Source organism: Aulonocara stuartgranti (assembly GCF_965226115.1).
Source record: "Aulonocara stuartgranti genome assembly, chromosome: 15".
Classification (NCBI taxonomy): domain Eukaryota; kingdom Metazoa; phylum Chordata; class Actinopteri; order Cichliformes; family Cichlidae; genus Aulonocara; species Aulonocara stuartgranti.
Genome location: NC_138951.1, coordinates 169830 through 195527, shown reverse-complemented (window position 1 = coordinate 195527; position 25698 = coordinate 169830). Strand labels below are relative to the sequence as shown.

At 41.0% G+C, this 25698-nt stretch overlaps 3 protein-coding genes across 5 annotated transcripts in view; 2 read left to right on the top strand and 1 right to left on the bottom strand.

The window, feature by feature from the left end:
• The window catches only part of LOC309688559 (uncharacterized protein), a 137624-nt gene that overhangs the window by 80476 nt on the left and 31450 nt on the right, over window positions 1-25698 (bottom strand). The window lies entirely within an intron of this gene.
• Window positions 148-13374, top strand: brox (BRO1 domain and CAAX motif containing). 3 transcript variants are annotated; one of them, XM_082504360.1, is made up of 13 exons: window positions 148-255; window positions 733-852; window positions 2140-2246; window positions 4411-4507; window positions 5557-5652; window positions 6034-6106; window positions 6715-6820; window positions 7087-7176; window positions 7919-8004; window positions 8114-8195; window positions 9380-9530; window positions 11564-11723; window positions 11812-13374. In XM_082504360.1, the coding sequence occupies exons 2-13, from the start codon at window positions 752-754 to the stop codon at window positions 11893-11895; spliced, it is 1233 nt and encodes a 410-aa protein (XP_082360486.1). In that variant the 5' UTR covers window positions 148-255; window positions 733-751; the 3' UTR covers window positions 11896-13374. The 3 variants fall into 3 exon arrangements, with proteins under 3 accessions (XP_082360486.1, XP_082360484.1, XP_082360485.1); XM_082504358.1 differs by lacking the exon at window positions 148-255 and adding an exon at window positions 375-495; XM_082504359.1 differs by lacking the exon at window positions 148-255 and adding an exon at window positions 1479-1565 and having other exon boundaries at window positions 754-852.
• LOC309688557 (uncharacterized protein) lies at window positions 16443-18008 on the top strand. Its single transcript, XM_082504362.1, has 6 exons — window positions 16443-16717; window positions 16797-16909; window positions 17101-17262; window positions 17350-17404; window positions 17518-17612; window positions 17707-18008. The coding sequence occupies exons 2-6, from the start codon at window positions 16895-16897 to the stop codon at window positions 17914-17916; spliced, it is 537 nt and encodes a 178-aa protein (XP_082360488.1). The 5' UTR covers window positions 16443-16717; window positions 16797-16894; the 3' UTR covers window positions 17917-18008.

The following is a 25698-nucleotide window of genomic DNA, read 5'->3' as shown; positions in this document are numbered from 1 at the left end:
CATTACACATTAAATCCGCACAGAAACATCGGCAGTCACTATTTTGGCTTATGATGGCTTTTTTGGGACGACACCGGCCACTCGGAACCCTCGACAAAACAGAAGCTCGTTGTCTGGGATGCATGTCAGGTGACTGAATCGGGCTTTGTCATTGGCTATTTACTATGCCGTATTTATTTCCGGAAGTAAGTTTTGTAGTCTGAGAGACTTTCCAATAAGGCTATTAAACGTCAGCTCTATAACAAGCTCCGACAGGTAACAGAACAGTTTCTATTGTATTTGAATATGTTCAGTTCACTTGTCTGTTTAGAAGGCAGCCGTAATGTCTTTTTAACGAATCCCGTACGTTTGGAACTGTACATAGTGTTAGCCGTTAGCGGCTGTTGTTAGAAGCTTACGTAATGCACTTTAGTCAAGAACAGACAAGAAAAATACTAAACGAAACGGTGTACACGGCATCTTAAAGTAATGTTAACGATTTATTGGTTTCTCACAGTAAGTTTGGTTAGTACTTAAAAGCGCTTTTTTTGGAGTGCTGACACGGATACTTGTAGCCACCGTGATGGTGAAATAACGCTAGCCAACGTCACAGATTTGTTAGCTAGCGCTGCTTGATATTTAAACAACTAAGGTTGTCATCCACGTAACTTGTGGCATTTTAGCGTGTCAGTCATCTAAATCGCCTTTATCTCAACTGTTAACTGTTTGTCACACTGTTCCTCTGTCTTGTAGGTGTGTATTCATTCACAGGATGGCACACTGGTTTCACAGAAACCCACTGAAGGCGACAGCTCCTGTGTCCTTTAACTTCTATGGGGTGGCAGGGAGCCCAGCAGCCAATAAGATATGCAAGTATGTCTTATCTCCACCTGATACACCGTGAGCAGGGATATCACAATGGACTGTGTTCGTCACCATGACCACAGTTGGTTAATAAACTGCTATGTATAGTTTCTTACCCTCTATCAATCCGGTTGTTCAGTCTGACGTCACTAGCCGTGTCTGGACCTAAAGTCCGCTGCAGGTCCATATATCAAACGATCACTATGGCATTACTGAGAGTTGAAAAACTGTCTAAAGTCTTTCATCTTTAATAAAATGATCAGCGTTCTGCTCTACCAGGTGTAACAATTGAGTTTAACATCCAGGCATCCATGAAAACGGAATTTATGACATTTAACGGAGTTAGAAGTTAGCAGGGAGTTAGCTCGCTAGCTTCTATCTAAATACAATATAGCTTGTCCTGACTGCGGGGTTTTGGAAACAAATTAAAACGTACAGCTCTGTTATCACTTCCAGCATAAATGAAGACAGAAAACTAAACAGCAGTGACGTTTGTAGGGTTACTGAAGTTGGGCTAGCTGGTGTATAATGATGTGCTACGTGACCGCTAGCGACACAGCTATGTTAGCATAATATAAACAAGCTAACTTTTTTTCCACTCGATAAAAGTTAACGTGAGTGTTCTCGGTGGTCAGGAACAAATGTAATCGCATGGCAGGATGCTGTAAAAGGACCAAACTTCAGCCAGGAGAACAACTGAGATAATCCATCCACAATACGAGGTTAGTCATTCATATACTGCAGCATGGGCTGGGCTGTAGTTACATCCTAAGGTTTTAAAAACTGAGCTTAAATAAATGATTAGTGGTAATAAAAGCCGAGGGAGGTCAACAGGGATCACTGACTGTTTTAGGAGCTTTTTGAGATTAAATAGAAGAAAATACAAAACATTAAACATGTTAACAACACACAAGCCATATTAAACTCAGACTACTTTAGGCCCGGAAGTAGGATTCGTCGCGTCATCACTGAACAATCGGATAGCATTTGACCATTACTATGCTACTGGTACCATTATTTGATCACCTAATCTCAGTCGCCTCACTGCTAAACAACAATGGCAATGATTTGTTCAAATGTCAATAAATTTTCCTGTAGACTCCTGGTGGAGCATAGGGCCGTTTCTGTAGCATGATTGTTTTATTTATTTTTTTAGAGGGTGGGGTTGCTAGCCCATGCTCAACCCTCCTTTCTCATCCTGGACTTGGGACCAGGCAATGGTGGAGTTTTGTTCAAATTTAGTCTCACTGAATATGGCTGTCCACAAAGCAACAGTACTATTTGTGATATGTTCAGTGACCTGAGGACAACCAGAGCGAGGCTGCTGGAGATGTTCACTGATATCACCTGCAATCCTGAGATCATGAAGAATGCCACAGATGCATACTTCTCCCTTCTTCAAGGTTTGTTCACCAGCATTTCAGGGTATCTTTTTATCTTTTTCCAGGATAACTTTAGATACAGATAGGATATCAAAGTTATGGCCTAGGGGCCACAGCTCTGGCTATAAACAAATTTTAATTTGGTCTCCATAACAGTTTAGGTTCTCTATACATTCTTGCCTGCTTAGCTTCATCTGTAGTCTGTACAGAAATGCATACCCAGATCGCACCTGCAACTTTTTGGTGTAGACAGCAAAGTCGATAAAGGAAGACAGATTCAAGAGAGAAATAACTCCTTCCTTCCCATCTTAATGTTTGCCATGAAACAGTCTTGATTTTCAAAGACTTCAAAAACAACATTGTATTTGCATCTAACTGAGTGTGGCCCTTTGAAACTGGTGTCATCTCTGAATTTGGACATCCCTGTTTGTCAGTAGTGTGGACAAACTGAGACAGAACTCACTTTTTATATCCAGAGAAGATGGCTAATGTAAGGAGCTTGAACAGAAGGCGACTGGACTTCTATAAGATTTTTCAAGATATTCTTACCTCTCATTCAAGAGGCTTCTTCAGCTCCCTGATATTTAAAACCTAGTGGGGGATTTTCCTTTGGAGAGTCATTGACGCACTGTTAATATCGTGTGTTGTCATCATGAGCCAAGGTGTGAAAAAAGGTGTGCATCATTACCAGCAGAGGTTTCAGGTGAAACCATTGCCTCACCATGTGACTTATTGGGATGTAGGGGGGGGGGGCTCGGAAGGGATCTGAAAACTACATTCTAGGTGGCTGACAGTTGGTGTCATAAGCCTCCTGTTCTGGACGTAGATGACCTCCTTTCACTCCTCTTTCAAATAATCTGTCTTCTCTGTCCAAAATGTGAACGCTGGCATCCTCAAAAGAGTGACTGCTATCCTTTAGGAGCAGATGTACAGCTGAGTCTTGTCCTGTTGAAGCGACTCTTCTGTGTTTATGGAGTGGCTCTTTGGTTTCTACCAACTGAGGAATGAATAGGAGAATGCACAAAATGTATAAATACTGTTGTATGTTGATGGACTAGTGTGGCCATAACAACAGGTTTTCAGCATTTTACTCCCTGTAAAAACGACACTGATCTTCCACAAACGTGCAGAACCCTATTGATAAAATTTGGGTCTGACCGCGTAGTGGTTAACATCCTGTATTAATCTACTAATCCTATATCTGCTTAATGTTTCACATGATCTAATACTAACATAAAAATGTAAGACTGGGTTTCCACCGCATCAATACTACAATGCAGTGTTTAAAATACATTAAAGTCTGAGAACCACTATGTTTAAAACTATACCAACATTACAGTGACTTTAATAGAATATCATATTTTTTATATTTGTATTTTATGTTGTTCTGTTACGTTACTGTAATGTTTTAGAAAAGTCTCCGTGTGTGGTTATTTTGACACCATAGCACAAACCTGTCACGCTGTCACCAACTGGTAATGTAGCAAATGTAACAAGTGCAACATGGAGATGATGGACCAGATTTATGAACTGCATCAGCGTAAACTGGTGTTAATAAAAAAAAAAAAAAAAAAAAGGACCCAGTGACAAGATTGTGTGTAAGACTTGGGAATTTATGCAATCGAGGCTGCTGCTTCAGTCGCAACTGTGTATTTCTAAGAGTTCCCTTCTCATCATCACTTGCATATACACAGATCCTGCTCTTGTCTAGTAATTGCCTGTATTTAACCTCCTAAGATCCAAACTCTTTCATGGCATGCATTTTTAATTTCTCTTTGACATTTAAGCTGATTGGGACCTGATGAATGTAAAAACAAAGAATTACCTGATTTTTATTATTATTATTTTTTTTTTAACCTGATTTTTGTTTCTGAGAAAAATGAGATCGACATATGAGGACATTGGTTTTGAATTTCGATAGAACAGTGGCAGTATAACGTCCTCGTAAGTGGATATCAGACCCTTGTAGAGCAAAATTTGGTATTTTAGTCAACCCAAAATGTGCTGTCCACATGTGGACGTCAGGTCCTAGGAGGTTAAATAATGTAATAAATAAATTGTAAATGAGAATGTTTTGTTTTATATTACCCAGTTCAATGGTTGTGAATTGTGTCTCACTTATTTTGCTCTGCATCTAACCAGCAGTCTCTTTGCCCGTCTTTAAAAAACCTTTATGATGCATTAGGCTTTATCATGCCCTTGGATGGAACTACACAGGAGAACAAGATGAGGTTCATCCAGAACTTTAAGTGGACCGATACCTTACAAGGAAACACGCCAAGGTAAGGACACAGAGGGAGTACTTCTAGTCTAAGTGTAAGTGGAAGAAATCTCGTTCATGTTTAATGATACAGTGATGAATTATCTAAGAGCTAGCAGCTTTAAACATTTTTTTAAACATATGGGGCGATCGTGGCTCAAGAGTTGGGAGTTTGCCTTGTAATCGGAAGGTTGCCAGTTCGAGCCCCGGCTTGGACAGTCTCGGTCGTCGTGTCCTTGGGCAAGACACTTCACCCGTTGCCTACTGGTGGTGGTCAGAGGGCCCGGTGGCGCCAGTGTCCGGCAGCCTCGCCTCTGTCAGTGCGCCCCAGGGTGGCTGTGGCTACAATGTAGCTTGCCATCACCAGTGTGTGAATGTGTGTGTGAATGGGTGGATGACTGGATATGTAAAGCGCTTTGGGGTCCTTGGGGACTAGTAAAGCGCTATACAAATACAGGCCATTTACCATAAATGAAACATTACAGAAAGACTTCTGATATGAAGACCTCTGGGCAGAGCTGATGACTTCTTAAATTGGGAAAAATACATTATAATACCCAATTGAGTTATTTTCAGTATTTGTTGTCATGAGTGGAAGAATTTATTTATTTATTGATTAGCATTCAAATATCTCAATGAATACAGAATAAAGATCTGCAAGAAAGCACGAGACAAGGCTAATCAAAAGGTACTGGCTGAAGCACATGCTTATTATGCCAACCCTTTTAACAAAAGATCATTTAGCATGCAGCTCATGTACATGGGGCTCAAAGCAAAAGAGTAAAACAAAACAAAAAAACCCTTCCTCCTTAGCTAAGTAAATACAAATAAATTAAATTTCATAACAATAATCAAACTGAATGAACTGAATGTACCCATCTAATCTAGGCGGTGTCTTGCTGAGTCTAATCCTGTGTTATGGTCTGTCCAGCAACATAAAATATTATCTCAAATGACCACGTAAAGGTTGCTTGCATAGAAAAGTGGATTAGCAGCTCGCTGGCTTTTTTTTTTTTTTTTTTTTTTTTTTCTTCTCTCTTAACTCACCGTCTCTCCCTACTCTCCTTCCAGTGCCCAGCAGGATGCAGTCTTTGAACTGATCTCCATGGCCTTTAATGTTGCCATCTGGTACACAAAGTTTGCCTCAAGAATGGCAGGAAAGGAAAAGTAAGAGCCTTTTTGGCTTCTTCTGTGAAACTATTCTGCATAAATGCATTTTACAAATTACTTTAGTTTCATACTTTAATACCTCATCAAAAACAAAGGACGCTGTGACTAATGTGAATATGCACAGAATATCATGACTTTTGAACATAAAGTATTACAAAAACAATGTTAGATTTTTAAGGTGCAATATCTGACACTATTTAATTGGTCCATCTATACATGCATACATTCTCTATCACAGGTCTAACACATAGAGAATCACCACTTAACCTAATGCCACTAGTTTCATTGAAAGGTTTTAATTGGTTTAAATGACCTTGAAATCATTGCTATTATTTGTTGTTGTTACTTTATTTCTGCTCATGTTTACCTGTTACACAGTGTATCAGAGACAGAAGCGAAAGACGTTCACCGAAGCTTAAAGGTTGCTGCTGGAATCTTCAAAAATCTTAAGGTGAGGGAGATGTCAATTCTTTCCTCAGTGGAAACTGGAAAGGTTTTATTATACAAACTGACGCTTAGGACAAAAAGTGGATGCCGATCAGTGCAGTTCCCCTGCAGAAAACATTAATGACACACTTTACCTCCTTTTATTACAGATGAAATAATTTAGACAGTTTTTAACTCTCATTGATGCCGCAGTGTTCGTTTGACTTTGGGACCTGAAACGGACGGAGTTTAGGACCCGGATTACTCCCCGAGGCTCCTGACTACCGTAGCTGTATTGCTCTGACAATCCATCTGGCGGTGTGGCTTCGTAGCTTACCAAAGTCATACTAAAACATTTTTGACAGATTTTTGAGCGCCGTGCACCACATAAAATCGGTTTGAGGTCATTAAGCACAACCAGAATTCATACATAAGGCGCATTGTCGATTTTTGAGGAAATTAAAGGATTTACCCGCGCCTTATAGTGCGGAAAATACGGTACTACAGTTTTTCTTTCTTTTTTTTTCTTCTTCTTATTTTTAGCTACAAGCAAATAGATTGAGGGATTTAAGACATATAAGCTATAGGTTTTATTTATTTATTTATTTATTTATTCTGATATCTTCTTTACAGGATGTCCACATCCCTCGCCTCATCACTCCAGCTGAAAAGGGCAGAGACCTGGAGCCCCGAGTCATTGATGCATACATCATCCAGTGTCAGGCAGAAGCACAGGAAGGTAACGACAGTGATCACTGTGCAGTGATCGTGCAGATCGCTGATGATATTGTTCCTCTCATCTCTGATGTTTAAGATGGTCATTAAAATCTGTTATATTATAAAATATATGTTATATATTATAAAAATAAAAAGGCTTACTCTGCAAATAATCTGACAGTTAATGGCCTGAGTCAGAATCCATGTTACACTGATAATCATTAATCATCAATCATCACTGACACAGTGTGCCAACGTTTGGTTCTTTCCTCTCGTTTGTTTTTACAGTGACCATTGCCAGAGCAATTGAACTGAAACACAATGCGACAATCATCGCAGCTTTGGCATTTGAGACTGCAAACTTCTATCAAAAAGCTGGTCTGTACTTTTGACACAAGTAAAATAAAGCTTTTTATCAACCTTATTGGTATGGCACCTTTAGAAACAGTTTATTAAGTATTTTGACAGACAGGGAGAAGCAGGATCGACGATTTAAACAGAGCACCAGTCTTTACATTTAGGTGGGAAACATTAAAAAGAAAAGAAAAACAACTATGAATAAAATTAGACAAGGTGTAATGCCAGCATGTAAAAGCAAGTCGGACTTGCTTTTACATGCTGGCAACGAATGAAACCAACAGGAAGCTGAGCTGCTGCTTTCTGAACCGGCTGGAAATGAGAAAGTGACTTTTTGTTTGAGCCATAGAGGAGGAAGATGTAGCAGTCGAGGCTTGAGAAAATAAATGAAATGTAGTGGTTTTATTTTCAAGATGGTTGAAAGAAGCAAGACTGGACATCTTGTCGGGGGGTCTTCGCTTTATAAATACAGCACCTTGAGGCAACTGTTTTGGTGATTTGGGACTATGTAAATAAAATTGAATTGAATGAAATGAACTGTTCAAAGCTAAGAGCTGAAACTCAGGAGAACTCTCAGTCAGCATTTCTGACTTTGAGGTATCAAGTTATAATGTATGCCTTCCAACAAATGAAGTCACTGAGGCAACTGTGCTTTCTGGATGACCAGGCACAATGGGAAGCTTTCTGGTTTGTTGACCAAGAGCCTAGAAAATAAAATGATGGTTACTGAAAAGATATGAAGGTCAGTTTTCTGTCTCTGCAGACCACACACTGAACACCTTGGAGCCAGAGTGCAGCAGCAAGTGGAGGAAGTATCTCCAACTGAAGCAGCTCTTCTACATGGCTTATGTAAGCTAAAGTTTGCAGCACAGCTATAGGTTAATAAAACAACTATTCTGTTTACAGAATTCAAACAAACAAAGTGTTAAGATTGTTGTCATTGAGTTTGTGTTTGCAGGCGTACTGCTATCATGGACAGACACTGCTGGCAAGTGACAAATGTGGAGAAGCTATCAGATCTCTCCAGGAAGCAGAGAAATGTATGTATGCATGTTGTAATGTGTAAAGCAATTACAGAGACGTAAACAAGCACGTCGAGAGCGCAAACTTTCACCCAGGCAGCTCACTCTCTGTGCAGTATTTACTTTAAAGGGAATACTATTGTATTTAATATATACAAGCAACGTCATACTAAGAATCCCCATATATCATTCCCTACGTGCCTTAAACCTGTTAAAACAGTCTTAAATAGCTCTGTATGTTTCTATGTTGAAAATACACAAATCACAGTTTATAAGGTATAAGACTTTTGCACTAATAAATCATTGATTTGACCTTGAAGACTGTAAGGCAAGCTTGAATGAATTGCTAACCAACTCTGCACTCCTAAGTTTGATTAGAATTCAGACAAAACAACACACACGCACACATTCCCTCCTCTGCAGAGGTAAATGTGACTTTGCTCATTACAGCACAAGTCTTATGTTAGGCTGTGGTCTGATAAATTTGTAAAGCTCCTATTTCTTCCGTCTTTGCTTCTAAAAGAACCGTCCGTCGTTTAGTGTTGTGTGCGTTTTAAAACCTTTTTTTTTTGCGTTGTTATTCTTTTGTAAATTTAGTAATTTTGTAATTACTAAATTTTGTAATAAAGTACTTCATTAATTGTGTTAATCAGAAAACGGAAGTCCATGCCTTACAGAAGACTGTTACTTCTGTTCTTTGCAGACTGCAGTGCTTACTCAGTGTTACCTGCTCACTTGGCTTCAGTCATGTAGGTCAGCGGTCCCCAACCCCCGGGCCTCGGACCAGTACCGGTCCGTGAGCCGTTTGGTACCGGGCCGCGAGAGTTGAGGCTCAGGTCTGAAATGTATGTTTTTCAGGGGTTTTATCGGTTTTCAGCGTTATTTTGTCATCGTTTTTATCGTTAACTCGGTTTTCCTGGGTCTTTTCACGTGTGTTATGAATAAATCTTCTTTTTTTCGGTACCGGTACTAGTTTTATTTTGTTGTATTTATCCGCGACACCTTAAAGGCCGGTCCGTGAAAATATTGTCGGGCATAAACCGGTCCGTGGCGCACAAACGGTTGGGGACCGCTGATGTAGGTTACCAAACAGGAGCTTCCTGTGTGATTGCTGCAGCAGATCTTAGAGTTGTGTTTGAATTGTTTCCCCTTCTTTGTTCCCTGGATATATTTTGTGTTAACACAACAACATCTGCGTGTAGGTTACTCCCGCGCTGAGTCACTATGTAAAGAGTACCGTCAGACCAAAGGCCCGGGTACAACGGCCAAACCATCGGAGCAGCTGTTCTTCCTCAAGCTGGGTGGCCTCATTAAAATGACGCTGGAGAAGTGCCAGAGAGAAAATGGCTTCATGTGAGTCAGCCAGACCCCAAACAAACACACACACACACACACACACACACACACACACACACACACACACACACACACACACACACAGAGTTGTGGCTCAGATTCTACACTTTCCCCGTCACACATGTGACGAGATGATGCAATGTTTACGTCGTGGTTCCCGTGGCGCTCAGGAGTCAAACTCTGAGGACATGTTTTCAATCATTAACAACACATTTTCCACTCACACAAAGGCACATTTGTGTGTCGTCAGATTAAACAGTCAGCTGGCTGCCCTGAGCTTCACCTGCACAAACGCTCAGCTTCGGGTTTATGTTCCTGTGAATTTGCATGTGTTCATCATAGAGATAGCTCTGTTGGGCGTCATTGTCAAAATATTATTTTCTCTCATTTTTTTTTCACCTGAAACTAACGCGTGACCTCACTATAGTGCCCAGCTGTCGCCTGAAAAGTTAAATATATTTGCATGTTGGAGGTGAGCGGAGTATTGTTCATTTTTCCACAGCACTGGCCCTGCCTGCTGTATCGCCACAAAACCCGCCTGCTTCTAACTGCAAATGAATCGAATAAACCAAAGAGCATTTTTACACTACAAGCTACATTTGTCCCATTCACACACATTCATGCTTTTACTCTTATCACATAGAAACACCTCAACATGAGGATTAATGTAGGGTCTTTTACAGTTTAAAGCGTTGGTGTGATTTCGAGCTATGTAAATAAAACTGGACAGCCCACTCTACCTCCTAGTTTATAGCCATCCTTATGTAAACAGTTGTTGATGCCTGTTCCTGTTTGTACAGTAGCATCTAATTTCAGTATAGCACACATTTCATTGGTCAGCAGTTTGGTGATTGTTGTTTTCTTCTTCTACTTTGCGCTTTAATGCCAGTCACTCTGTAGATGCATAAATGCCACCTGCTGGTGGCTAGAGGTACCTTTCCTGTGTCAGGCACAGGTAAAAGCAGGGAAAACATTGAATTTAAGACAAGAGATACTAGAACCAAGTCTATGTGTAAATTACTATGACCCTTAGTCAAAGGAGCTTGCAAAGAAAAACGTCTGGACTTCTTTAAGTTGCTTGAAGACGTTTCACCTCTCATCCGAGAAGCTTCTTCAGTTCTAAGGTCAAATGGTGGAGAGTCCCAGATATAAACCTAGTGGGAGTGACCCCCCACAGAGGGACAAAAGGACCCCCTGATGATCCTCTAATCGCCTGAGCCAAGGTGTGAAACTGGGTGTGGGTCCCAAACAGCCAGAGTTTCGGGTGTGTTCATTGTGAAACCTGGCCCCACCTTATCATGCGAATTCCTGAGGTCAGATGGCCCAGGATGTGAGTGGGCGTTAAGGCGTCTGCGAAGGGATCTCAAAACTGGATTATAGATGGCAGAGAGTTGGTGTCGTAAGCCCCGCCTCTGTTCAAAGATGGTCGCTCACAGTGGACATAGATGGCTTCTTTCACTCCTCTTGCCATCTATGTTCACAATGAACACACCCGAAACTCTGGCTGTTTGGGACCCACACCCAGTTTCACACCTTGGCTCAGGCGATTAGAGGATCATCAGGGGTCCTTTTGTCCCTCTGTGGGGGGTCACTCCCACTAGGTTTATATCTGGGACTCTCCACCATTTGACCTTAGAACTGAAGAAGCTTCTCGGATGAGAGGTGAAACGTCTTCAAGCAACTTAAAGAAGTCCAGATGTTTTTCTTTGCAAGCTCCTTTGACTACGATGACCTGGATGACTGAGAACCTTCACAGACTATGACCCTTAACTGACACAGGCTGATAACAGTGTGACAATAACATCTGGCAGTTTTGCAAAAAACTTTTGAGTTGTGAGTTAAGTTGATCACAAACCATTTAAAGACCCAGCTGACAATGATTAAGTGAGAACCACAACAGAGGATTCCCATTTGCACGGTTAAGTCTTGTACATATTTAAGTTACCCTTAGAAAGGGTCTTTGTAACAACAGGGAAAGCATTCAAACATGAAAACCTGAAATTCTTCCTTCTACTTGTTTCTTTGGACAGATACTTCCATAAAGTCCCGGCTGAGCCGCCGCAGCTGGACATGAAGGCGAGCTACGGCCTGGCTGAGCCCGTCCCATTTGAGCTGCCACCTCTCAGTGAGCAGTGCACTCCTGAGGTCTACGCCACCTTCGATCTGACAAAGGGAGCCAAAAACGACAAGGTACACACCAAATCAGTTATTTATTCTAGATTATTTCATAACAATGTTATAGTTGTTGGTGGTATTATAAATATTACTTGATGTGCAGGCCAAACCCAAGGAGGAGGAGGTGAAGCCAGTGAAGGAACCTGACTTGAAGCCTCAGAAGGACACAGGCTGCATCCTCTCCTAAACTTTCCATTCAGTACATTTTCAGCCTGTTTCACGACATCCATTTACTTTCCTCACATAACTCCAGACATGTTGTACATTCATCCTAGACATGTATATTACATTTAGCAGTTATAACTGTCTAAGTCAGAGCCAGTTATGTGACCAGATACTCAAAATGTCTCACTCTGTGAGAATCACTTTTAATTAGGACATGAAAATAAATAAGCCTTATGGGTCCCATGGTTGTGTCAGTGGTGCCTTCAGCTGCATTGTAAACTGGTCGCACTGATTATAGATAACTCAGATAATGGAAACTGACTTATTAAAGAGGCTTAAAGTGGCCTAAAACATAAAAATGCAGTAGATATTTAAACTTTGATATTGAATAGTTAGCACTACATATAAATGCAATGTAATTAATCCAAAAGAGTAAATGTGGGAAACTGCACTCCGTCACTCTGCCTGTATATCTGGGAATAAGATAATTGAAACTGTAAGTTTTTAAATTGCATTTTACGTGTCCAGAACATCGTCATTTAAATATTTACACTGATCAATAGGAATCCCAATCAATACTGGACAGACAGAAAGGACGGCACATGATTTTGCCGTTGAGTTTGGTTTTCTTTTAGCTGTAGTAGCAGTTTACAATCAATATTTACATCACGACTTATGTATTATAGTTTTTGTACATGACATAGCTGTTTTCTACTTTGACTGTTCATTTAAAGGAACTATATTATTATTATTATTATTACCTGTGGCTGAATCATTCTTTATCAGGTTGTGAATTTGTGTCTGTTATCCCTTAAAACTAAAATTTTAATTTATTTGTGTTTGTGGTAATTTATCAGACAATCCAAAACACTTCAGAGGGTATAAAGTCCAATCACGTTTTTGCTGGTGTTGGAGTCAATCGTACTGTTTCAGTGTGTGAACTGATGCACGAACAGCTTACTTTCGTTAGATGTTCACGTGCTGTTGTCAATAGTTGACAGTGTGCAGAAAGCAGGCCCTATCATCGACATTTGTACCTTTGTGTGTGACTTGCTTTTGAAGAGCTGCTTCAAGCAAGTTTCTTATATCCATCAGACTCTAACAACTTCAAAATAAAAGGTCTAATAAAAAACAAAAGTTAAGTTACTAATTACTGGAGAAACAAAACTGTAATATTCTCCAACTCATTTAACCTTCGTGTATATTTGCTTCCCTGATCTCACCATTGGACTTTTTATTGAGTTGTGCACCTGTTTTCATCCTTGTGCTTTTCTTTGCTTTGATTAGACTGGATGTCATTACACTTAAAGCAGTGAATTTATCCAGGAGGTGTGGCAGGACTCTGATATGTTCCACATCCTTTTTTAAGACAGCTGTTTGTCATTAGGGTGTGCCACATCACCGGTTTTACATTGTGCACTCTTGCAGCTCTCCCCTCCTCTGATGGTGTCTTTCATGTAAAAGGTATTTCAAATGGTATTAAATATTCCCTTAAAACTCACTTTTTTCTTCTTGGCTTTTTGTAGATGTAAAAACAAGACTGTCACATCATGTCCGCAAGAGGTCAAACTGACACAACTGGTCTAAAGACTATGATAAAATTTTTTTCAACACAGAAATGTTTTGTGAAAGAAGAGTCATTATTTTCATACCCAAATAATTTGGTTACGATGTACAGAACAAGTTGTTTTATCTGCATAGCAAATGGGACAAGAACCATCAGGTACATGCAAAACACAAAGCTTTTCCTCTTAGGTCCATGTGTGTTTGAACAACATACGACTTGTAATTTTATCTCTACAACAAATCTACACACCAATCTGCCAGAGGTTCCTTCCTATTGAAAGGGAGTTTTTCCTTCCCACTGTTGCCAAGTGCTAGCTCATCGGCGTTGTCTGATTGAGGTTTCCTCTCTGTCATTGTAAGGTCCTTACAATACAAAGCTCATTGTAGTGACTATTATTTTGAAGTTTTTTGCCATATAAATAAAACTGAACTGAATGGATTTGAAAAACTGTGGCAGGCAAACTGTGAGAATTTTTCTATTTCTCCTTCCTCACCCTAGCACACGAAATCAGCAAAGTAAAAATTTATACTTGGTGGCCGATATAGTCAGATTGATAAACATAAATGGCGAGGCTGGTGTTGCATGCAAGTCTGGCGAGAGCCATTATCTAGGTGGCGGACAGCAAAGACAAGGTTTGTCATCGGCCATGCCTGTGTAGCCAAGAAGACTCGGTTTATAAACGCAACAGCTAAAGCTAAACAGTTAGCATAGCTTACCTGCACAGCATCTGCCTCCAATGTGTAAACCAGACTAAGCTACCTCAGTGGTAAACAGATTGTTACTACAGTTCAGTTCTATTCCCTCAAAGTTGGTAAGTAAAATTTATTTATGTAAGATAGGAACATTATAATATTGTAAAGATAACAAAAGTACAGAATGAAGAAAAAAATCTTAATTACACAAAAGCAACATAATAAACAAAAGATTATCCAAATGACTGGCTGAATAGATGTAAGCTGTCCAGTTTTCAACTGTTTTTTAAAAAAAGACGCCATAGACCTACGGGTGCGGAGCGAGAGAGAGAAACTGTTTTGGCGCTAAGGTTTGGAAGGCATAATTTTTATAATGTAAGGTAAAGACCCTACAATAATACAAACCTATAATACCCTGTACCATAGGTGTCAAACTCTGGCCCCCGGGCCAAATTTAGCCTGCAGCCTAATTACATTTGGACCGCAAAGCCATACCAAATTACTATTAGAGCTGGCCTGCTGGTATTATACAGTGCATTTCCTGCTAATACTACAAATCCCAGAATACTCTGTTGGTGTTCTGGCGCATCAGTCACGACAGGACCCATTAACACCCTGGTCGTGTCCAAATTCATGGGCTGCATCCTCCTGAGGATGCATTTGGAGGCCGATTACGTCACAGCGACGCGCCGAAGGCTGTCGTAGACTCCTCCGAATGCAGCCGACAAATGTGTCCTCCTTTTCCCCGAATTTGAAGGATGGGTTTGGATCTTTAAAAAAGGTGTATGATGAAAGTTTGCGACGTTGTGTGCCCAGAGAAAAAGCAAGCATTTTCAAATGTCAGCCTGAGCAGAAACACAGTAGCTGATCACACACCTGAAGTTGCCACCAATCTATATAACCAGCTGATGGAGAAGGAAAACAATTGTGTTGCATTCTCCATCTCTGTTGATAAGAGCAGTGATGCCTCTGATACTGCCCAGCTTTCAGTCTTCATCCGTGGTGTGGACTCAAATCTCTGTGTTACGGAGGAACTTTTAGGATTAAAATCAATGCATGGCACAACCACAGGGAAGGAAATATTTGATGAGGTTTCCAAATGTCCAACTGACTGCATCATACATCAAGAATCACTTTGTGGCAATGCCTTTATGTGTGAGATCATGAGCGATCTCGAAGCTTCAGGGGCGGGGGCGTATCATCACAGACATGTATGCTGCAGTGAGGGCTTTTAAAACTAAATTGTGCCTGTGGCAGAATCAGATGCTACAAGGAAACCTGGGCCATTTTCCCTGCTGCCAACCAATGAACAGATCTCTACTGCTGTGTTCCCATGTGCACAGTTTGCTGAAAAACTCTGTGTACTCAGTGCTGAGTTTACCCGGCGATTTGCCAACTTTGATGCCCAGAAATGTCGATTTGAACTGCTCAGTAATCCTTTTGCAGTTGACGTTGCAAACGCACCAACAAACCTCCAAATGGAGCTGATTGAACTCCAGTGTAGTGACACGCTGAAGTCAAAGTATGATGCTGTGGGCACTTCACAATTTCCACATTTCATCCCTGACACAATGCCTGGGCTCCGCACCCACGCTGCTCAGATGCTCTCCATGTTCGACAGCACTTACCTATGTGACCAACTATTCTCCTCAATGAAGATGGCCAAAACATCTCACGGGAGACGTCTAACCGATGAACACCTTCACTCAATCCTGAGGATTTCCTCAGTTCAGAGCCTGAGCCTAGACATTGAGGAACTAGCATCCAAGAAGAGATGCCAGGTATCTGGCTTGGACACATCAGATCAGTGTGTAGCAAACTGAGCTATAATTAGCATTTTCTTTGTGCACTTTTTCTTGCTACTCCCAGACATGGGCTTGAATGGTTTCACGTTCAATTATATTTTTATTAGATAAGTGGTTTATTATTGTTATTTTTCTATTTATTATTAGCCTGGGGAAAAGGTTTACTGTTAAAATTTAATTCAGAAGGCTGAAAATACAATTTTTATTTAAGAAATAAATTCCACTGATATGTTATTTAATTGGAATTTCAATTTTGCATGTGTGCAATATTAAGTTATATATACTTTTATATAAGTTATATATCGTTTAAGCAAAGCTTGTCCCATATTCAGTTTTTCAGCAAAACTTGTTTGAGTCTATAAGAAAAGGTTCCTTATTATATATCTGGAGGAAGATTTTTTTCAATAAATATTAATGTTAGCCCACGACTTTGTTCCAGTTTGGAATTTTGGCCCACTGTGTATTTGAGTTTGACACCACTGCCCTATACTCTAATAACCCTACAGTCTGGTGCTACCAGATAATCTGGTATAGAATTTGTGCTCTGTCATTTCTCTGCTGCTTGTCTGAGCTAGTAAGGCTAACCTGGTTATCTAAGAATGGCGTGATTGCCAGTATGTGCAGTCAGACTTTACTGAAAGAAAATCTAACTTTAACAGCAGAGTGGCTTAGCATGGCTAAGCTGTGATATTCAACACGCCACCAAACCTGCCTCCCAAGCCCAGCCCCTTGAATTCAAGAGTGAAACTGATTGTGTTGGAGCGACTTGCCTCTGATAAGGTTTGTGCACTTCTGTATTTGGCGTCTCAGGTTTCAAGTCAGATCCTGTATCCTGTAGTTGTTTTTCTCCACAACGCAGAGTCAGCATGGATGGATGTCTGGGACAGCAGTGACACAGAACAATGACTGGATACTTGTCCTTTGGAGCAATACAGAAACACTAATGTAACCCGAAGAATGAACAACCAGGAAGTAAGTGCCGTGATAATGAAGCAAACATAGCTGTTAGCTTAGTTTGTATTCACAAAATGAACTTTATGCAGTTGTCTGCCATGACTCTGTCGCTCCGGTGCAATTTGTAATAGTATTGTAAATGCAGTGAGTATAACACACAGTACTTAGATGATATGCTGTGAATAAATAAAAGTTTTCTGATGCGTCAGACATCAGCAAACACCACTGAAACAAACTTTGAGGGTCCTGCTTCGGCCAAAGAGAGGAAGGTGATCCACTTCTCCAGCGGTGAAACTCTTGTAGTTGAAGACAGCGAGGAGGAAGAGGTGGAGACGTCAAACAAAACTCCCTTTGAAGAACCTAAACAGAAGGTGGGTATCTGTTTGGGGGGGGAGACTTGTGGTGAATATTTAGCAACAGTCAGTTCATGTGATTGCTTCTATCTTTTTTCTTCTCAGACTCGGCTATCGTTCAAGAATGTGGCCATTCTAGTTGGGAGGTTTTCACTGCTGGGTATGCCATGTTACATAATCAATACAGAAGCCAAGTGACTGTAGAGAAGGCCCTGACTTTAGCTTTTTGTGCAGGCTTCACTGAGTCTCCACATTTTCTGTTTCCAAATTCAGCCTGTGACTTCCTTGGGGAAAGATTGGCTGGTGCTCTTGGACTCAGTGCAGCCAAATACCAGTACGCGATAGATCGTTATCAACATGATCACAAGGTAATGTGTTCACAAACATTCAAGCAAAAAATAGAACTTACTCTATCGTCTATCTTATAAAAGGAAAATAAGTTCACTGTTTAACCCTCTTCAGACAACAAACAGTCGAGCTTCAGATGACCTCAAGAAGGGACAGGCAGAGACCGTGACACTCTCTCCCAGGTCTGATTGGAGTCATTATGGGGCCACAGGAGATGTAAGCTGTCCTCCCAATCCCCAGGAGAGCTCTGATGAGAAACAAATGGCTGGAAAAGAAGGATGTCACAACAAGGGCTATCAAGCGGACGAGGAGCACTTGAAATGAATCTCAGAGAAGAAAAGCAAAAGAATGTGAAGTCCCCAGGATGGAATGTTACAACAACGTGAAGAATAAAAAGCTAACAAAACAAACTAAAACATTTTCTGTGTCTAACTACCAGTGCAAGCTTTTTTCACCGTTTATTCTTCCCAATCCTGGCAAAACTGAGATTCTTACTTCAGCCCCTTTGCCAACAATATCACTGTCTTATTTCTTTTTTTTTTTTTTTTTAAATATTTTTATTGAGAGACAAGTGTACAGTAGTTTACAATGACAACACAATCTGTTCCCCTCACATATTTTTTAGTTTTTCTTACATGAACAGACACAATAACACACACACAGGCACATCTACACACACGCTTAAGTAAACAAACAAAACAAAACCTAATAAGAAACCCAAAACAAACACAAACCCCAAAAGGGGGAGAAAAAAAAAAGGGGGGGGGGAAGAGACATGATATTAATCAGCTGGTAGAGCGTTTAATGACTTGCAATAGTCCACGAAGGGGCCCCAGATAGAATAAAATTCTCTGTATTTGCCCTTCGCCACAAGGCCTATCTTTTGCAATTTAAGAGATGACATCACATCTCTAAACCAAAAAGAAACTGAAGGTGGCTTTGAAGATTTCCAAAGGAGTAAGATGCAACGTCTAGCCAAAAGTGATGTAAAGGCTAATATTTTGAAGTGTGTAGGGTCGGTTAGACCAGTGTTGACTGGAAGCCCAAAAACAGCTAGAAAAGGGTCCATGCAGATTTGGGTCCCAAGAGCTTTGGAAAGAATAACTGAATACTGACTCCAGAAGCCATGGAGTCTTGGGCACAGAAAGAACATATGGCCTAGGTCACATGGGGTGGCATGACATCTCTCACACTGATCCATCACTTGTGGGTAAATCTCAGACAGACGAGACTTTGAATAGTAAACCCTGTACAACACCTTGAACTGGATGAGTTGTAACCTGGCACAGGACGTACTATAACGGACATTGGATACTGCTTTCTCCCATTGCTGATCCGAAAAAATTATTCCTAACTCCTGCTCCCAAGCCCCCCTAATTTTAGCAACGGAATGGACATTTAAATCCATAAGTTGTTTATATATTAAAGATATAATTGACTTCTTATTGGGTTTAAGGGATAAGAATTCCTCCCACGGTTGGACATTTGGGAGAAGAGGGTAGGAGGGGAAGAGAGCAGAAGTGCAATGCCGTGCCTGAAAATAACGGAATAGATTGGTAGCCGGAAGATTTGTTTCTGAACACAGGTCTAAAAAAGTTAAGAAAGTGCCATCTTTATAGAGATCCTTAAATGTATTAATACCATGACGCTTCCACTGTACATAGGTACCATCAATGAGGCCAGGAGTAAACAGATGGTTCTGCGTGATGGGCATGTGTACTGACGCAGAGATGTACTTAAAATGACTCCTGAATTGTGACCAGACCCTTAGACTAGACTGTACCACGGGATTTTGGGTGAAATGAGAAGGCTTAAGTGGTAGTGGAGAGAATAATAAAGCTTCTAAGGATGAGGAAGTGCACGACAGGCGTTCCAGTTTGCACCACAGCAGGTCTTGAGATTCAAGCCAATGGGTCAATTTGTGAACATGAGAGGACCAATAGTAAAATAAAAAGTTAGGCAAGGCAAGACCACCATCAAATGTCAGTCTCTGTAATAATGATTTCCTCACCCTGGGGTGTTTCCCTCCCCACAAAAACGATGTAACTAGCTGGTCTAACTTTTTGAAAAAAGCTTTAGGTAAAAATATAGGAATACTCTGAAACAGAAATAACAATCGAGGCAAAATGTTCATCTTTACAGCATTGATCCGACCAATTAGGGACAAAGGTAGCGATTTCCATCTCTGAAAATCTGATTGAATTTGAGTCATTAAAGGGGAGAAATTGGAAGAGTATAGAGAAGACAAAGTACGAGTCATGTTAACTCCCAAATATTTAAAGCCAGCAGGGCTAAGTCTAAAAGGAATGTCAGATTGTTTAAGTGTAAGACTTAAAGAATTTATGGGGAAACATTCACTTTTAAGAAGATTTATTTTGTAACCTGACAGAGAGCCGAACTTGTTTAGTAGAGACACAATCGATGGTATGCTAGATAAGGGATCAGAAACATATAGAAGCAGGTCATCTGCATATAAAGACAATTTTACGTCAAGGCCTGACCGGGAAATACCACGAAAATGAGGAAGGGCCTTCAAAGCTACAGATAGGGGTTCAATTACAATAGCAAAAAGTAGGGGGGACAGGGGGCAACCCTGTCTCGTCCCGCGTGACAATGAGAAGTAGCCAGAGGAAACACCATTTGTATAGACACTGGCTTGGGGTGCCCTGTACAACAGTCGAATCCATGAAATGAATCTGTCCTTGAAACCAAATCTTTGCAAGACCGCAAAGAGAAAGCTCCACTCTACACGATCGAAAGCTTTCTCAGCATCAAGTGAGATAACTACTTCTGGATTAGTGGTTGAGTGTTGGGAAAGAATGACATTCAAAAGCGTGCGGACATTAAAGAACAGCTGGCGGCCTTTAATAAAGCCATTCTGTTCATCTGAAATAATAGTAGGAAGAACCTTTTCAAGGCGAATTGCTAAAATTTTAGCCAAGACTTTAACATCAACATTCAGCAGTGAAATAGGCCTATACGAGGTGCAAGACGTAGGATCCTTACCCTTCTTTAAGAGAACAGTAATTAGTGCTTGAGACAATGTAGGGGGCAATAGACCACGTTCAAAAGATTCATTATACACTGAAAGAAGTAGTGGGGCTAACTTGTCTATAAAAGTTTTTAAAAATTCAACTGAAAACCCGTCAGGTCCTGGTGCCTTACCATTGTGCATGGTCTTGATTGCATGCACAATTTCATCCAGCCTAAGAGGGGCATCTAATTGTTCAGCTATAACAGGATCGACAGTGGGCATTGTAAGACCGTTAAAAAAAGAATCCATCTCTGAGGCGTCAGCAGCAGATTCAGATTCATATAGGGAGGAATAGTACGTCTTAAACACCTCGTTTACTTCCTTTGAATCAGAGACCGAGTTGCCTGCCGCATCTTTAATTTGGGAAATTAATCGAGACGAGGCCTGACGTTTTAACTGATGGGCCAAAAGCCTTCTGGGCTTATCACCATATTCATAATAAGTCGCACGCGCACGAAGTAAAAGACGTTCAGCATCTGCCGTAGAAAGTAAATCAAATTCAGTCTGCAAGTCAAGTCGTCTTTTATGCAAATCGGGAGTGGGACTGTCAACAACCTGTCTATCTATGTCACAAATTTGTGTAGTCAAAGTTTGAAGTTTGGCTTTGTGGCTTTTAGTGGAATGGGCAGAGAAAGAAATTATTTGCCCACGCACATATGCCTTAAGAGATTCCCAAAGCAATGACCTCGTAACAGTATTGCTGTCGTTAAACACCATAAATTCATCAATTGCGGATTTGATAAAGGTAACAAACCCCTCATCCGAAAGCAACAAAGAGTTAAATCTCCAGGGTGAGGAAAAAGAGGACTGGGCTATGAGCTTGATGTCAACGCTAAGTGGTGCGTGATCGGAAATGACAATAGGATGATATGTAGATGACAGTACTTTTGGAATAAGGGAACCGTCCACAAAAAAATAATCAATCCGCGAAAAGGACTGATGTACCTGAGAAAAGAAAGAGTACGCTCTGGCAGTAGGGTTAGAAAACCTCCAGGGATCTACAAAACCATTCGGATCTAATACCACTATTGCCTAAGGACTGACCTGAAGTGCTGATCATTGCAGAAAGACAAAAGAGAAAATACTTATTTCTTCACCCCCAAAGAAAGAACAAGTGGGAAAAACACACTCACACAAACACACAACGCAAACCCACAACAACAAAAGTACAGCTTCAGAATAAAAATAATAATAACACGTCAAACACACCCACCCGCCTCCCCCCTGCACAGCAAAAGCCCCCATCCCCAAACGACGGAGACGGCAGTGCACGCTCCCACCCGGAGCAATCTGAACAAAAACGCTCCCGACTACGAAACGAACCGTGTCAAACCAAAGCTCCAACAGAGTCTTTTCTCAATAGATTAAAAGGCACAAATAAAATAAAAATAACCCAATTATATTTTACTATTAGACAGGTAAAACAAAACAAGTGTTTGGCAGAGTAACAAACTTAGCTTACCACAATGATGTTTGGATTAGGATCATACGCTATTTCAAACAGACAAACATTGTCCTGCTATATCTTTTGTCTTGTGGTTATTGTCTTAATATATTCCTTGGCCTCATCTGGCGAGACGAAGTCGCGCTGCATTCCTTGATAAGTGATCCGTAGTCTTGCCGGATAGAGGATCCCAAATCGGACTCCCTGGATGCCGCGAAGCTGGCGACGGACCTCATTGAAAGCCGCACGGGCCCGCGCTGTCTTGGCGGTGTGGTCGGGGAACACAGAAATGGTCATATTATTTATCTGCACTCTCTGCAGCTCCCTGGCCTTCTGGAGAATCCTAGCACAGTCCGCGTAATAGTGCAGCCTCACAACCACAGCACGGGGACGTTCACCGGTGTTAGGTTTGGGGGCCAAAGTTCGGTGGGCTCTGTCTACAAGCGGCTCCTTCCCAAGCTGAAATGCCTCCATCAACAGCACGGACACATCTGTAGCGGACAGGACGTTCTCCTCTGGCACACCAACAATGCGTATATTATTGCGGCGAGACCTGGACTCCAAATCCTCGCATTTATTCTCCAATTTGGCCAACTCCTTTGACATCGCATCAACTTTGGCTTGGAGGTGGACAATATCATCTGTACATGTGGAGAGAGACTGCTCCATCCCCGTAACCGTGCTCCTGAGGCCAGCGAATTCCTGCCGCATGGTAGTTATATCTGAGGAAAGGTCCGTTTTTAGTTGCTGTATGTCGGACCTGATAGACGTGAGATTCTCCGCAAACGCTGCCGTCAGTTCCTTTTTAAACAGTGATGAAATTTCTTCACGAAGTTCAGAGAGGAGTTCAGCCTTCGTGAATTTTTCCGTATCGACGAGCGGCGTGTCGGGTGACCCAGGCCGTGGCGAAGTTTTACCACGAGGCGGGGATGCAGTGTTAGCAGCAGGCCGCAAGTTCGGCTGAGAGGTGCTTGCGCTCTTATTAACCTTACGCGACATTGTAAACACAAAAGGCAAAAACAGTCTTGTCTCGGAACTATACAAAAAGAAAAAACCCGTCAAAATGTGCCTGGAAATGCTAGATAATAACTAGACTCTGCAGGAGCTACGCTCGGTGCGACCTACGCCATAGTCACATAAACCGGAAGTCCACTGTCTTATTTCTGACCAAAAATTAAGATGAGATTGAGCTCATCCAGTCTTATTACCTTTACTTAAGAAATAATGCAAAAATCAGACCTTCTTTGATTCCCAGTAAGGTGGAATCTCTAATAAACACTTTCATTTTCTCCTGTCTTGATTATTGTAACTCTCTACATCTTATTCCTCCTTAATCCATCTTCAGTTGGTCAACAAAGCAACAGCTAGACTGCTATCAAGAACTAGCCTGCATGTGATTTGATTTAATTAAAAAAAATGTTATTAACAGCATATAACTCCAAAAACATTAATAACCTCCGGCCTCTTCAAAAATGTCAACATCCATTGAACTCTACTGTCAAATATCCACCAGTCTTGATCAGTATGGCACTTCTAAATGTTCGCTCTCTGCTGAACAAGTCTTTTATTATTAATGATTTAATTTTAGATAATAAACTTGATTGTTTATTTTTAACTGAAACATGGCTGGGTTCGGATGCACCAGTTGTTCTCACTGAGGCCTCCCCACCAAATTTTAATTTCTCTTTTTCTATTAGAAGTGGTGAGAGAGGTGGTGAGACTGCATCTTTAGCCAACAACACACTCACCACCAAACACATTTTATTTAATCATTTTACCACTTTTGAATTCCATGCTATTGTTTTCAGCAGCCCTCCAGTTTTATCTGTCACAGTTTATAGACCACCTAAAGACAGCGCTGCTTTTATCAAGGAATTCTCTGAATTTTTAACAAACATACATTCAAAATATAACATGATAATTTTAACCGGTGATTTTAACTTGCACACAGATAATCCTTCTGACTCTACATCAAAAGAATTCTTAAACATTCTTCACTGTTTGGATTTTACCCAGCACGTCACACAGCCGACTCACAACAGAGGACACACTCTGGACCTGGTCATCACCCGTGGGCTGTCCACCAGCATGTCCTCTGTTGTCGACTTGGCTGTCTCTGACCACTACTGTGTGTTTTTTAACATCACCGGTTTTATTCAGCGGGAGACCTCGGTGCGAACTGTGAGGAGGCGCTATCTAACCTCTGAAGTGGCTGCAAATTTTACCAGGGTTTTAGACGAATGCCCCCCTGTGATTTTACCTGCACCCTGTGATTTTATTTTTAATCATTTTAACAGCAAACTGAAGAAAAGCCTTGACTCCGTTGCTCCACTCACCACCAAAAAGATTAACGTAAAACATGCATCACCTTGGAGAAACGAAGAAGTCAAAAAACTCAAAAGAAATTGCAGGGCAGCAGAAAGGAGATGGAGGAAAAATAAAAATACTATCAACCATCAAATACTTTGCGAGCAACTTAAAGTGTACAATAATACATTAAGGAAGTCAAGAAATTCATACTTCGCCAAAATAATCAGTATTAACAAAAATAATCCCAAGGTCCTCTTTTCCACCATAGATCATTTATTTAACCCTGATTTTAAAAGCTCCCAAAGAACCCCACAGACTCGCTCTGTGGGCAGTTTGCAGACCACTTCAGGGGAAAAATCAGCGCCATCAGATCTGATATTTTATCTAATCGCGATATGTTTGTAAACACATCTGAGGGCTCGATTGTACCTGAGGAGACACTGGACAGCTTTGTCCTGGTTAATGCTGAGAACCTTCAGAAAGTTTTCTCCACAGTGAGACCCACCACATGTCCTTTAGATCCAATCCCTTCTTCACTTTTTAAAACACTTTATGGATTTTTTGAGGCTGAGCTTTTATACATGATGAATTGCTCTCTTCAGTTGGGTGTCTTCCCTGCTGCCTTTAAAACGGCGGTGGTGAGGCCCCTTCTGAAGAAGAGCAATTTGGACTGTAATGATTTTAATAACTACAGACCTGTATCCAACTCACCATTTTTAAGTAAAATCTTAGAAAAACTTGTTTTTACTCAGATTAATGATTTTCTAAATGATAGACAGATCCTGGAGATATTCCAGTCTGGATTTAGGGTGAACCACAGCACAGAGACGGCTCTCCTAAAGGTTTTAAATGATCTTAGATGTAACTGGGACGCCCAAAAGCTCTCAGTCCTGGTGCTGCTGGATCTAAGCGCAGCCTTTGATACAGTAGACCACGCTATTCTTTTAAACAGACTGAAACACATGGTGGGCCTCTCTGGTGCTGTACACAACTGGTTCACTTCCTGTCTCTCAGACAGAACTTTTATGGTGAGTATGGATACATGCTCCTCTAAGATCCATAAAATGACATGTGGTGTGCCTCAAGGGTCGGTTCTAGGCCCTGTACTTTTTAATTTGTATATGCTCCCTCTCGGTGGTGTCATCAGGAGGCATGGAGTGAACTTCCACAGTTACGCTGATGACACTCAGCTGTACATCTCCGTGTCTCCTGATGACACCAGACCAATGGATGCCCTTTTTAACTGTATTTTAGATATAAGATCTTGGATGGCAGAAAACTTTTTACAGCTTAACCAGGACAAAACTGAAGTTTTAAT